The following is a 14523-nucleotide window of genomic DNA, read 5'->3' on the forward strand; positions in this document are numbered from 1 at the left end:
TAAGAACTTACCAAAACGCCCAGAAAAATCCAGACGACTTCCTGGAAGTCCAGACGACTTCCTGGAAGTCCAGACGACTTCCAAGAAGTCCAGACGACTTCTAGACGACTTCCAGACGACTAACAGGTAAGTCGTCCCAGAAGTCTTCCAGATCTGAAAAACCTGCACATCAAATCCAGATCTGAAAAACCTGCACATCCAAAAACGTTCAAATGACTTAAAAAATAGAGAAAATGAGTGGAAGATTAGATAAATCTACATTTATAGAACACACAAAAATACATATCTAAAATTAATAGATCTACCTCTAAATTAGTGGAAGATGAGTACCATTTGATTAAAAACCTGCAAAAGAGATAGATTAGTAAGAAATACATGAGACAAAACTGAAAAATTCATATAAAGTTTGGTGTTTTCAAGTCAAAGAGATTAGAGAGAGGTTGGAGAGTTTTAGAATGATGAACATTACATTTTTGTTGCAGCCATTTGAGAGGAGGAGAGAGAATGTGTAAATTTTTCTTTATATAGGGAGACACAAAATCCAATTAGATTAAATATTTTTGACTCAGATGACTTCCTGGACGACTTACATTTCAGTCGTCTGGTGAAGAAATTAAAACAGACGACTTACATGTAAGTCGTCCAGAAGAGTTTAATATTTTTAGCGGGAAATTAAATATTTTTTAGCGGGAAACTAAAATAGAAAACTTTCCAGACGACTTACAAGTAAGTCGTCTGGACGACTGAAATATACGTCGTCCGGGTAAATTATTCAACAGACGACTGAAATATAAGTCGTCCAAACCCTAAACATAACCCCTAAACTTAATTATCTAATTAAACACTTCATAAAACCAAATCAAACTTGAAAAGTGTTTACTATACACAGAAATAAACACATATAGGTGAAAACTAATTTTTGAAAAAAACATTTTAGTTTTCCAAAATCTAACCCTAACAATACATACAATACTGCAACATATGTTTGCCAAACTCCTAAACTAAAGTATTTCATGATTCACTACTTCCACTCATCTATCTTCAAAACAAATCAATTTTATCATTTCTTAATTTATATCAGTTAAAACTATTTATAATTACTTGATTTTTATTTTTTACGCATCAAAATATTTTTTTACAAGATTTATAAATTATTTTTAAAATAAACTGGTACCAGACGACTTACACTTCAGTCGTCCAGACGACTTCCAACATCTCAGACGACTCAGATGATTTACTGGGGCTATATTCGTAAAAATGGCTTCTGTTTTTTTGTTTGGTCACAAGGGGCTGAGCTGTAATTTCACTAGGCTTTTAGATTAGTTTTGCATTTGATTCAAGTTTGGGTATAGATTTGGGATTAAAATCAAGTTGTGGGTTAGTTTTGGCAAAAATCCCATAAATCAATCTCGAAATTTGAATTTAATATGCTAAATATCACTAAATAAACCTCGTAAAATAAATATATATCACTAAAATAACCTCGTAAAATAATATACTGAATATAATATATATAGGCGGCACAATACAAATAGTTAGTTAGAGGAATCTACATTAAGCAGCAAGAAGTATGTTGCCTTTTGTCAATTTAATTTAAAATCCTGCAGCAGTGCACCTCCACCAATGTTTTCTTTCCTCATAAAATGATTAATTGGTAGGAATAACTCTTTGACTTACATTTTTTTAGAAAGAAATTGCAAATATATTTTTCTTGTGAGCTTCATCAATATAACAAACAGAAAATTTGTAGAAAACAGAACAAAAATCTTGCAAATAAGGGGCAGAATGACTTTGTAAATTAATATATATATATATATATATATATATATATATATATATATATATATATATCTAGTTGAAATTTTCAGAATGAATATGTATATAATAAAATACATGGAGCCAAATAGGTGGCAGAGTAAAATAAAATAATTAATAAGAGGATACGTTAAGCAGCAAGAAGTATGTTGCCTTTTGGACAATTAATTTAAAATCACACAGCTAGCACATCAGTTTAACACCTCCACCAATTATTTCTTTCCTGATATAATGATTTACGGAAGATAACTCTTTGACTTAGAAATTTTAGAAACATATTTTGAAAAAAAAAATAAAAAAATTTGAGCTTCATCAAAGTACTAAACAGATTTTTTTAAACAAAAACAAAACAAAAATAATGCAACTCGTTATTTGTGTGTGTAATGAGCAATACCTAAAGAACAAATATAATTCATGGCTGATTTTTTTTTTACCACAGTGAAGTTATAAATAAGTTTCTCCATAATTCAGTAGAAGGAGATCCACGCGATATCAAAGGCAATGATATTGCTAATCAACAATTAAGGAAACAATAAAACAAAAAAAAAAGAAGAAAATAAATATTAAATTCATTAAGGAAAAGGGGTGATAAATGGAGAGTCTACGCGTTGGGACCCACAAAAACTAAACGGCGAAGACATTCTTCGTTTCATTGGTATATAAACAGGACTCGTATCGACTCTGCAACACACAGCCTGCTTCACCTGATTCTCCTTCTTACTCCTTTCTTGTCGGAATCCGTATGATCGAGTGAAACGGTCGACACAGCTGTCGTTTTAGTGCTACTTCTCAGGCGCCATTTGAAAGGTTTCTTACGTGAAGAAAGGGAGAGATGTCGAGTCTTGAGAATATCAAGAACGAGACTGTTGATCTGGTAACAATTTTTTACATCTCTCTGTTTATGATCATCATGCCCAATGGATATTTTTTTTTTTAACCGGGTGCATTATTATAAATTTTGAATCAGCCCCGACCAAGTTCTTTGTTTTAAAGACGAGCATTTCTCTTTCTGAGCATCTTTCTTGTGCACGTGAATATCTGAATAGCTTCAAACTGTTTATCTCATTGATTTTTTTTTTTTTGCAGGAGAAAGTTCCAATAGAGGAAGTTTTCCAGCAGCTAAAATGTACGAAGGAAGGTTTGACGACTCAGGAAGGGGAAGCCAGAGTTCAGATCTTTGGCTTGAACAAGCTCGAAGAGAAGAAGGTCTTTAACTTCTTCTTCTTTTTTTTTTTTTTTGCTATTTGCATTTTGAGTTTTTGTTTGTTTACTGAAATGTCTTTTTGCACAATGAATGTTTACAGGAAAGCAAGATTCTCAAGTTTTTGGGGTTTATGTGGAATCCTCTTTCATGGGTCATGGAAGCTGCTGCGATCATGGCTATTGCTTTGGCCAACGGTGATGGTAGGCCTCCGGATTGGCAGGACTTTGTCGGTATCATATGTCTTCTCGTCATCAACTCTACCATCAGTTTCATCGAAGAGAACAACGCCGGTAACGCCGCTGCTGCTCTCATGGCCGGTCTTGCTCCTAAAACCAAGGTTTGTCATAAGATAATGCTTTGTGAAGTTGGTACTGTTAAATTCGAACTTATCATACGGACTTCCAACTTAAAATCAATCGAAGATAACTAGATGGTTCTATCCTTTTATATACTAATTAATTATTTTTCCAACTATAGAATAAAACTTTTTATTGTGATGTTTCTCTGTTTTCAGGTTCTTAGGGATGGGAAATGGAGTGAACAAGAAGCTGCTATTCTTGTCCCTGGAGATATCGTTAGCATTAAACTTGGAGACATCATCCCTGCTGATGCTCGTCTTCTCGAAGGTGATCCTTTAAAGGTTGACCAGTCTGCTCTTACCGGAGAGTCCCTCCCAGTGACCAAGCACCCTGGTCAAGGAGTTTTCTCTGGCTCAACCTGTAAACAAGGAGAGATCGAGGCCGTTGTTATCGCCACAGGTGTTCACACCTTCTTCGGTAAAGCTGCTCATCTTGTGGACAGCACAAACCAAGTTGGACATTTCCAGAAGGTTCTCACAGCCATTGGGAACTTTTGTATCTGTTCCATTGCCATCGGTATGGTGATTGAGATTCTCGTCATGTACCCTATCCAACGCCGAAAGTACAGAGACGGGATTGATAATCTCTTGGTCCTATTGATCGGTGGTATCCCTATTGCTATGCCTACGGTCTTGTCTGTCACCATGGCTATTGGCTCTCACAAGCTTGCTCAGCAAGGTGCCATCACCAAGCGTATGACTGCCATTGAGGAAATGGCTGGGATGGATGTGCTGTGCAGTGACAAAACCGGGACGCTAACTCTCAACAAACTGAGTGTAGATAAAAACTTAGTGGAGGTTTTCTGCAAGGGTGTGGAGAAAGACCAAGTTCTTTTGTTTGCGGCTATGGCTTCAAGAATTGAGAACCAGGACGCCATCGATGCAGCCATGGTTGGGATGCTTGCTGATCCAAAGGAGGCCCGAGCTGGAATTAGAGAAGTTCACTTCCTTCCGTTCAACCCTACTGATAAGAGAACTGCTTTGACTTACATCGACTCTAGCGGTAACTGGCACAGAGTCAGTAAAGGTGCTCCTGAGCAGATTCTTGAACTTTGTAAAGCCAGCAATGACCTTAGCAAGAGGGTGCTCGATATTATCGAAAAGTATGCCGAGCGTGGTCTTAGGTCGTTAGCTGTTTCTCGCCAGGTACTTAACTTGTTTGCTTTGATGATACTTGTTAGTTTCAATAACATATATTCATTTATTTGTGTTCCCATCTCCTTTGTTTAGACGGTGCCAGAGAAAACAAAGGAAAGCCTTGGTAGCCGATGGGAGTTTGTTGGCTTGTTGCCACTATTTGATCCCCCAAGACATGACAGTGCTGAAACCATTCGAAGGGCTTTGCATCTTGGTGTTAACGTCAAGATGATCACTGGTAATAATCATGCCACACTCTTCAATCTTGTTATTAGGGAAAAATATCTCACATCAGAAGAAGTCGGAAATAATCTTATATAATATGTGTTAATATATTTATTACCAATTGTTTTTGAGTTGGAAACCCGTCTTGTCCTGGTAACTAAACACATTTTCATTTCCCCACTAACATTCTCTTGGATGATGCATGTGGCCAGGTGACCAACTTGCTATTGGAAAGGAAACTGGTCGCAGACTTGGAATGGGAACAAACATGTACCCGTCCTCGGCTCTTCTCGGTAACCACAAGGACCCAGCACTTGCCAATATTCCTGTTGAGGACTTGATCGAACAGGCTGATGGTTTTGCTGGAGTCTTCCCAGGTTATTATCTTTTATTTATAATTATGTCAATGCAAAGGTGGTTGGATACCTTAGATCTAAGCTTCTTTGCTTTGGACACTGCAGAGCACAAATACGAAATCGTGAAGAAGTTGCAAGAGAGGAAGCATATTGTTGGAATGACTGGTGATGGTGTCAATGATGCTCCTGCTTTGAAGAAAGCTGATATTGGTATTGCTGTCGATGATGCTACGGACGCGGCTCGGGGTGCTTCAGATATCGTTCTCACTGAGCCTGGACTCAGCGTTATCATCAGTGCTGTCCTCACCAGCAGAGCTATTTTCCAGAGAATGAAGAACTATACTATATATGCGGTCTCAATCACAATCCGTATTGTGCTTGGTTTCATGCTTATTGCTTTGATATGGAAGTTTGACTTCTCAGCATTTATGGTTCTGATCATTGCCATTCTTAACGATGGTGAGCAACACTTTCCCTTATTGTTTAAATCTTCAAATCTCTTATTTATTTATTTATTTTGACAAAAATCAAATCTCTTATTTATAGATCTTATGTGTGTTTTATAGGTACCATCATGACAATTTCAAAGGACAGAGTCACGCCATCTCCCACACCTGACAGCTGGAAACTTAGAGAAATTTTTGCTACTGGGGTTGTGCTTGGAAGCTACCTAGCCGTCATGACTGTTGTTTTCTTCTGGTTGGCAAACGAGACAGACTTTTTCTCGGTAATAATATAATATAACATGTCTTCTTTTCTAAGTGTATAGACTTGTAAACTAACTTTCACTTTCTTCGCAGAACGTGTTTGGTGTGAGGTCCATCAAGGGTAATGAGCACGAGTTAATGAGTGCATTGTATCTACAAGTTAGTATCATTAGTCAAGCTCTAATCTTCGTCACAAGATCAAGGAGTTGGTCGTTTGTTGAACGTCCTGGAGCGTTGCTGATGATTGCTTTCCTCATTGCACAACTGGTAAGAAGATCATAATCAATACTACACATTTTGAGGGTAGTGAAAGGTCACAAACGAACATGTTTCTTCCAAATGCAGGTTGCCACTTTGATTGCGGTCTACGCCAACTGGGAGTTCGCAGAGGTTAGAGGTATTGGATGGGGATGGGCTGGAGTTATATGGCTATACAGTATTATAACATACTTCCCACTGGACATTCTCAAGTTTGCCATTCGCTACATCTTGAGTGGAAAGGCTTGGCTCAACATGACTGAGAACAGGACGGCTTTAACGACCAAGAAAGGTTTCGGAAAAGAAGAGAGGGAGGCTCAGTGGGCAGTTGCTCAGAGGACACTTCACGGTTTGCAGCCAAAAGAACCTGTTCACATCATTCCTGAGCAAGGAACTTACAGAGAATTGTCTGAGATTGCTGAGCAAGCCAAGAGAAGAGCTGAGATCGCTAGGTATATTAAACCTTTTATCTTAACCTTTTTAAGTATTACCGATTCTTTGACTGGGACTAAACACTAACTGAATGTTTTTATATGTTAACAGGCTTAGGGAGCTGCACACACTCAAGGGACATGTGGAATCAGTAGCGAAGCTAAAGGGTTTGGACATTGAAACTCCAGGACATTACACAGTGTAATTTACACTGTCTAGTCACGCAAAGAAGAGCAAACCAAACATATGATTGATCTTTTTCCCTTGTTTCTGTTTTCTATATTTTTTATCCTTTTCTTCACGACCTCTTGAGGTTATTGTGAGAGAGCTTGCTATGTTTAGCAAGAACAAGCCTATTAATTTCAAGTTTGCAAGAGAATAAAATTCTTGAACCCACCAAAAAAGTAATATTTTGAAACTTTATAAATGAAAATGTTTTTTTTTATTTGTGTCTATTACATATCACTATAAGCTCTTTATATATAAAGCTCAAAAGCATAAACGTACAAACCTATAAAATTAAAAGAAAACACCCAAAACATAAATATGTAAATCTGTTGAAAAAGAAAATAAAGATGAAATCTTTTTTTACAGTTTTTCACTTCCAAAGAAGAGCAAACCAAACAATTGATCTTTTTCCCTTGCATTTGTTTTTTTTTTCTTTTCCTTGAGGTTATTGTGTGAAATCTTGCTATGTTTAGCAAGAGCTAAGTCTTTTATTCAAGTTTGCAAGAATAAAATTCTTGAACCTACCCAAAAATAAAATTTTCGAACCTTTTATTAATGAAAATCATTTCTAAAAATTTGTGTCTAGTACATCAAAAGCTATATACATAAATCTCAAAGTATAAGATAAAAAAAAGAAGTAAATTCATAAATATAAAAACCTGTAAAATTAAAAGAAATAACCCAGTAACTTTTTTTTTTTTCCCTTCAAGTGATTATATTATCAAACGATGAAACATACATGACCAACGGACTAAGATATGCCGTGGTTAGCTAATCCGACAGACAACACAATGTCTCCGGAACCTAGAACCCATAAAGGACAACAGAAGCCCAAACAATAACAAACCAGAGCACTTACAGACCAACATTTTAAGCTGAGTAACAAGACTCATGGACCACTGATAGCACGCTCAACAAAACAGAGAAATCTAAAAGATAGAGAGTCTATGAAAGTTGTTAAACGGGAATGCCCCTGGCCAAACCACCGTAAAACCACTCCCTCCTAGTACAACGAGGATACACCTCAAGAACCAAGTAACACAAGCTTCACAAACCGGTAAGGGAGAACCTTCAGATTCAATCAACCTCCGGAAACAGATGAGTCGTACAAGACTGAGAAACGCCAAGTAATGAAGCCACACCAAAATCAAATCTCCACAAGATCTGAACCAGCAACTAGGAGCCAAGCCCACCTAATCCGGAGCACCAAGAGCACAGGCCACGAACGGCATAAAGACGGATCAGAGGAATCCACGACAAACTCCACCCACTTAGATTAAAACTGAAAAGGAGAGAGCCACACAAGAAATCCAGAGATATGCAACACAACAAAATTCACCAAATCCAAGCACAGATTTCTAAACAAAAGCCTTGTGGCTAAACCACACCGTGAATCATCAGATCCGGAGCTTTTATCAAAAATCTACAACAGATCTAGGGTTTCATTGATTTGATCGAAGCACATCTCTCAAAATTGAGTCACAGTCACAAACCAAACTAGAACCACACACAGAGGAAGAAATACTGAGGTTGTGTAAATCTGTTGAAAACAAAAATATATATGAAGTGACTGAACTTGCAAAAAGTAAAAAGCATGCACAATATTAGTCATCGATAATTCTGAACTAGATTTTGACCCGCGCAGACGCGCGGATGTATATTTTGAAAAATATGTTGATATTTGTTTTTTCATGTAATTATTAGGGTTTTACAAAATGAATCCAAGGAACAGAACAAATACCGATCCGAAAATATAGTACCAAACCCGAACATAAATTGATTAAATATTCGAATTATTCAAAATTTTGTTATTTAGAGAACCAAATCTGATTCGAACCGAAGTATTCGGGTACCCGAATTTATCTAAAAATAGATTTATATACTTATATATATATATTAATTATTTTTAGATTTAAAATATATAAAACATTAAGAATGATACTTTTAAATTGGTTTATATACTTAAATATATATATATAGATAGTCAAAAGTAAATATCTGCAATAGTTAAAGTATACTCAAATCACCAAAAATACGTAAAATAATTATTGATTCCGTATCCAAAATTGTAAATCAAGCCAATGGATATGTTAAGCTTAAGTATTCTAATATATGTTATTCAAATTTATAGGTAATATATTATTTTATTTATAGATTTTGAGAAATTTAAAATAGATAATGATTTAAAACTTTAAAAATAATTTAAATGGGTTATCCAAACGTGAACCAAACCCGCAAAGATCCGAATCAAACTCAAACCAAAATTTAGAAACATCCTAACATGGCTTAAATCTTTGACTCCGAAAACTCGAAACACAAACCGATCAGAACCAAAACCCGTATGGGTGCCCGAAATCCCATCCCTATTCATTATTATATATCGTATACTGTCATCATATAATTAATCATATTTTATACGTACCATCATATAAATAATCATATAATTAATAGTATTTTATATGTACCATCATCTAACCTATACTAAAAGGGTTATATGAGCATCAGAGAAGCTGTCCACGTAGGACAATTAAATCAGCCAATCAAGTGATTTCTTTTTGACACGTCATCAAGCCCAGCTCCGTGCTTTGGTTCTTCTTCACGCCTTTTGCGATCCAAGAGGTTCGACGTTTCCCTTTTTCATTTTTCCAGATTCTGTTTTGCTAGATCGAATCGTGAAACCCTTTGCTTTTCCTCTCTTAATTCACGTTATCCGGTGATCCTAAAAGAAGTGTTATTCTATCTCGAAGGATTCCGAGGAGATCTAAACGCAGCGATGGAGGCTTGCCGCAGAAAACCTTGCCGTCGCCGGCTCAACCTCCGTCTGAGAACCAGAGAACCGCGGCGGAGGAACAAAGGAGAAACGAGAAGATCGTGAGATTCACAGAACTGAGCCGTGGTATCTGCACGAGTTCTAAGGGAATGAAGGATCGGCCGATACGATGCATGACGTCTTCAGGAACGTCAGAAGGAAGAGGAGATCAGAAGGAATCTGGTTGTCTGGTTCTCAGACAGAGGTTGTGATGAATCACTTGGAGCTCTTGGTGGCGTTTGGTTCACTGAAGGATTTTCTTTTTGATGGTTGTGAACAGGTCAGCTATGGGAGAGAAGAAGCTTGCAGATAGAGTCAGCGAAGAGCAAGTAAAGAGAATTGAATTGATGGTTTCTGATGTTGATGCGAGGGATACCGAAGATGAGGTCTTTGAGGAAGCTATCGACAGTTCGAAGCCTGAATCTTTCCAAGCCGATGATGGGTTACACGAGGATTTGCCTTCAGAGGAAGTGAAAGTGCCAGAGGTTAATGGAGAGAGCCATGGTGAGGCAAACCTGCAACATATAACTACGGGAGAGGCTGTACCAGGTTTTGTGACTTCCCAAATGAATGGTGATGAAGGGGAAGCAGGTGCAGGGAATGTCAGCGAGACAGCTACACTTTATTTTTCTGAAAATGGAATCGTCTCCCCTGAGAAGAAAGCTGTTCTCCTCTCTTTCGGGTAAGCTTTTATGGTTTCATTTTCAATGAATTCTTCTTCTATGTATATCTTTGAAAATAGACGAGTACTCTATAGTTTGTGGTGATAATCCTGAGCTATTGTTTTGTTTCTACTCTATTTTATTGTTAGGGTTGTTGGAATTTATATCAAACCTTAAGTCTTTTTGTTTGATTGGTGCAATGATTGGTGATTTCGTTTTGGTTATGCTTCTGAGCAGGTCAGAGAAGGAAGAGAAGAAGCTTGGAGACAATAGAATCATCCATGACCAAGTAGAGAACAATATATTACTGGTTTCTGATGTTGTCTTTGTGGAAGCTATTGACGGTTTCCAAGCCGATGATGGGTTGCACGAGGATTTACCTTCAAAGTCAACTCCTGAACATTCCACGGATGATCTGGAAGAAGAGAATAGCAATGACAAGGAAGTGAAAGATTCCAAGGTTAGTGGAGAGACCCATGGTGAGGCAAACCTGCAACATATAACTGAGGGAGAGGCTGCACCAGGTTTTGTGACTTCCAAAATGAATGGTGACGAAGGGGAATCAGGTGCAGAGAATGCGAACGAGAAAGTTACATGTTCTTTTCCTGAAAATGGAATCATCTCTCCTGAGAAGAAACAGCTGGTGGCTGAAGTGATCGAGGAAACAAGGAATGATGGTACTGAAGAGGAAAACAAGGAGGAAAATGTTGATGTATCAGCTGGTATGGAAACAGAACAAGAGGCTGGGAAACGTGAAGGAGCGGATAAGGATTGCTTTGAGAATGAGTCTGGGGCACAAAGAAATGGTGAGACTGTTGCCGAATACACCACTGTTAAATATGCTTCAGGTGATAGCATTCAAGTAGCTTCGGGTGAGAAATCCTTGAATGATAGTATTGAAGTAGCTTGCGCTGGGACTTCATCTCCATTGGAGGTGGAATAAGCTGTAAGGATGTCACAGAGATTGGTAATCCCCATCTCCCTTAAAGAGTTTAGTAGCAACAAGTTATAGTTTTAATCTTTGTTTATTCTCTGCAGGTGGAGACCTGGTATTGGCAAGACTCAGATTGGGTAAGATATGCTTCACTTCACGTTAGTGCAATCACTATATAATCTACCTCTCCACATCCAATTTTGCCGAGGAGAAGAAGAACTACGACGTAGAATCTATATTTCCCCGGTCATGCCAATGTCATCAACTCTGGATCAAGGTGGCTCTCATCTCTCCCCCTCATAAGAATATTGATTCTGTGTGTGTAAATTTGAATATTTTTTCTTGATTGGATGCAGTGGAGTAGTATTTAGAGTTGTAATATATTAGTTTGAGCTAAACCTTTTTTTTTGGTTTTAACTTTTAAGCTTTCCTGCTGAATTCTTCCTGACCTTATGTATACTTTGTTTTTCTGTAGTATGAACTTCTTTGAAACTTATGAATTCTCACCTCAGTTAATGACGAGGTCGTCAAAAAAACCTATAAGTAGTCCAAGAAGGTAAATTTAATAGTCCTAAACTGTTTTTTGTGTTTTCAACTGCAGAAGGGTAAGTGACAATCACTTCTAGGAACCATCTCAGAGTGTATTGGCAACTGGTCTCATCTTAAAAATCTGTAAGGCCAGCATTCATCAAAAAAAATTATTTATCTTTTACTTTGTATCTCTGCATCATCTAAACTGTTTCAGTTAACCATATAATAAACAATTGCAGTTGATTAGCAAATGGAAACTAAAGCAGGACTCATGTTTAAAGCGATTTTTTTTTTTTGATAAGACTGGTATAAGCATCATCCCAAATCTTATCCAGAAACGGCAACAATGCCCTGTATTTTTTGATGTTTCAGTGACCATTTCTAAAAGCCATGTGTCAGTGACTTTCACCGATTGTAACGACTTGGTGTAACTGTGTGCAGGCACAATAGAACACAAACTGTGTGTGATCTGGCGTGTAGAAAAGGACTTGACGTCCTCGACCTTCCACCTGATATCCAACCACACTTGAGAAGGAGTAGTTCAAGAACCATCATTGTCTCTAAAATCGTACATAGGAAAACTCTCCATAAGTTTGGGGCATGTAACTGTTACACTGATACGTACTCCTGCAGGATATGTACATTCTTATAGGTTCATTTTCTTTATCTTATTTAGATTAAAGGGGCAGTAACCTTGAATAAGATGATAGGGATGGGTTTTCCTTTGTTAGACGTGATATACCCATAACCCGCCACTAGCGCTGAAAAGCCTTCTGGCTAAGATTGTGAAGTTGTTCAGCCGTCTACTAAGCTTCTGCCAGTTGCTCCGATGGGAGTTGTTGGTCGGAGGTGAATGTATCTTTCACATAATTGGAATCGCACATGACAAATCAAGTTGGCTTCTCGATGACTTCCTGCAGTCATTTATGAAAGCTCATGGACCTCTGAAGATATCAGCAATTGGGAATTGGTCAGTTCTCTTACAGTGTCAGATGAATTTCTGTGCTGCTATTGTGCCAAATACCAAACGTATCAGTGTTAAACTTAGTAAAGCTAATACAATCCAAATTTTCTTCTTTGTATGTGTTCTTTACATTAAAAGAACAAGATTCTCCGGTGAGATCGAGTTGAGATACCTCATCGGCAAAACCTTGATGGAACCATTTTTATATGCTTCTTCTGAGTAATCTCTGGCTACAAGATTCTGAAATCGTAACTCGAAGCTCCATGGTATAGACCCAAAACAATGTGTACGTCAAAAGCTAATGTGCCACATAATTTTTTTTGTTATGTTTGGTGTAAAACCACACTTTTTTCTTACGTCTATTATCTTCAAATTGTCTGGTTGATACAAACATAACAAAACATAACAAAACTATGTGCTTACATAGTTTCTCAAATTTTGGCATTCTTTTTACTACTTAGATGAATGATATGTAACTCGCTAAAAACATATATTATTACGACAAAAAAAAAACACATATTCATATATGTTTATTCCACATAGAATATGTTATAGGTCAAAAAGTTTGTAGGTGTTGTGTCAACCTCCTACTAAGCTAATCGTGCATGCAAATAATCACCATAATCCTCAATGCTCACCATTACTGATCATCTTGCTTAGCCCCTGCCTTCCTCATCTTAACGAGTAAAAACAATTTAATTTTTGTTAAATATAACAACATAATCATTTTATCATATAAAGAATCTAAACATAAGAGCATGACCATCTGCCAGTATCTGAATTTGAGTATTTGGCTCATTTATTATTATTATTTTATTATGATTATATTAAGTAATTAAGTTTTAATTAGAAAAGAAAAATGAAATCAATAAAAAAAAGACATGTAGGCAGTAGAGGTTCAGTATAGATTCTAAAAACTGTGGTTTAAGATACTCTTTTTTTTTATATTTTTAATTATTTAATAATATATTTGTGGATAGACATTCTTTTTCATCCTCCTTCCATTTCCAGGCCTTGTGGATGCTCTAAAAAGGAAAAAAAAATACACTAAAAGAGATGAACCTTAATAGAGAGTGTTGTGACCAAAACTCATCTCTGTTTTTTTTTTGTTGCTAAATTGTAAATGTCATTGCAAGGTTTGGTTACATGTTAATGCTACCCAATTTGCTTTTTAGCAATTCTGAAAGTTTAGGGGTAAATATTGCTTTTCAGCCATTGTAAAACTCATCTCTGTTGGTTTGGTTGAGGTAAATATCTATGTGTCTTATGTATAGTTATGATGGAATGAGGAAGTTATCAAGTTATCTCCTAAGAATCATGTAGATGTTTCTCATACTTGGGCTACATGGCTTCATGTATCGGCAGTCGGAATCGGGAGAGTATCGTCAAAGCTATCTATGAATGTTATTTAGCACTTATATAATTCCTGATCATACTTGAATAAGAAAAATATAGTGGGAGATCATATTCCAAGATTGAAAATTTTAACAATTTGACTTAACAAATCTAGAAACTATAAAACCAAAAGTTGTTGTTAAACGAGACTTTCTAAAAAGAAAAGAAAAATATTCATTTCGGTTTAACTAAAAAAAATAATTTCCAGTCAAGTAAATTCAGCTATTATATTATAAAATTTATTTATTTAAAATTAATTTGAATACAATGTAAAACGATAAAAAATTACATAGAAGTAAAAAATAAAAAATTTAACAAATTCAAAATATATAAAATTTTATACAAAATTACAAAATGTTTTTCCCCTGAAAATAACCGAATAGCAATGTATCTTAAACAAGTTCAGATATTCGTACTAAAAGTAGCCATATTACCCAATTTAATTCAATTATTTTGTATCCAAACTATCCAAATGTATCAATAATAACCAAAAAAATTCATTATATAC

At 36.4% G+C, this 14523-nt stretch overlaps 2 protein-coding genes across 5 annotated transcripts; both read left to right on the top strand.

The window, feature by feature from the left end:
* The first annotated feature begins 1259 nt into the window (after positions 1 to 1259).
* LOC103861935 (ATPase 2, plasma membrane-type) lies at positions 1260 to 8110 on the top strand. 2 transcript variants are annotated; one of them, XM_009139649.2, is made up of 11 exons: positions 2645 to 2689; positions 2902 to 3021; positions 3120 to 3356; positions 3534 to 4523; positions 4608 to 4752; positions 4952 to 5116; positions 5201 to 5554; positions 5662 to 5822; positions 5896 to 6069; positions 6148 to 6512; positions 6604 to 8110. In XM_009139649.2, the coding sequence occupies exons 1-11, from the start codon at positions 2648 to 2650 to the stop codon at positions 6695 to 6697; spliced, it is 2847 nt and encodes a 948-aa protein (XP_009137897.1). In that variant the 5' UTR covers positions 2645 to 2647; the 3' UTR covers positions 6698 to 8110. The 2 variants fall into 2 exon arrangements, with proteins under 2 accessions (XP_009137896.1, XP_009137897.1); XM_009139648.2 differs by having other exon boundaries at positions 1260 to 2689; positions 4952 to 5554.
* Positions 8111 to 8323: 213 nt separating this feature from the next.
* On the top strand, positions 8324 to 14336 carry LOC103861936 (translocase of chloroplast 120, chloroplastic). Of its 3 annotated transcripts, none has more exons than XM_033288375.1 (3): positions 8324 to 10211; positions 10429 to 11137; positions 11230 to 11310. In XM_033288375.1, the coding sequence occupies exons 1-2, from the start codon at positions 9796 to 9798 to the stop codon at positions 11132 to 11134; spliced, it is 1122 nt and encodes a 373-aa protein (XP_033144266.1). In that variant the 5' UTR covers positions 8324 to 9795; the 3' UTR covers positions 11135 to 11137; positions 11230 to 11310. The 3 variants fall into 3 exon arrangements, with proteins under 3 accessions (XP_033144266.1, XP_033144265.1, XP_033144267.1); XM_033288376.1 differs by having other exon boundaries at positions 8325 to 10211; positions 10429 to 10997; positions 11230 to 14336; XM_033288374.1 differs by having other exon boundaries at positions 10429 to 14336.
* The last annotated feature ends 187 nt before the right edge of the window (positions 14337 to 14523 follow it).

This window comes from Brassica rapa, chromosome A03, assembly GCF_000309985.2.
Source record: "Brassica rapa cultivar Chiifu-401-42 chromosome A03, CAAS_Brap_v3.01, whole genome shotgun sequence".
NCBI lineage: Eukaryota > Viridiplantae > Streptophyta > Magnoliopsida > Brassicales > Brassicaceae > Brassica > Brassica rapa.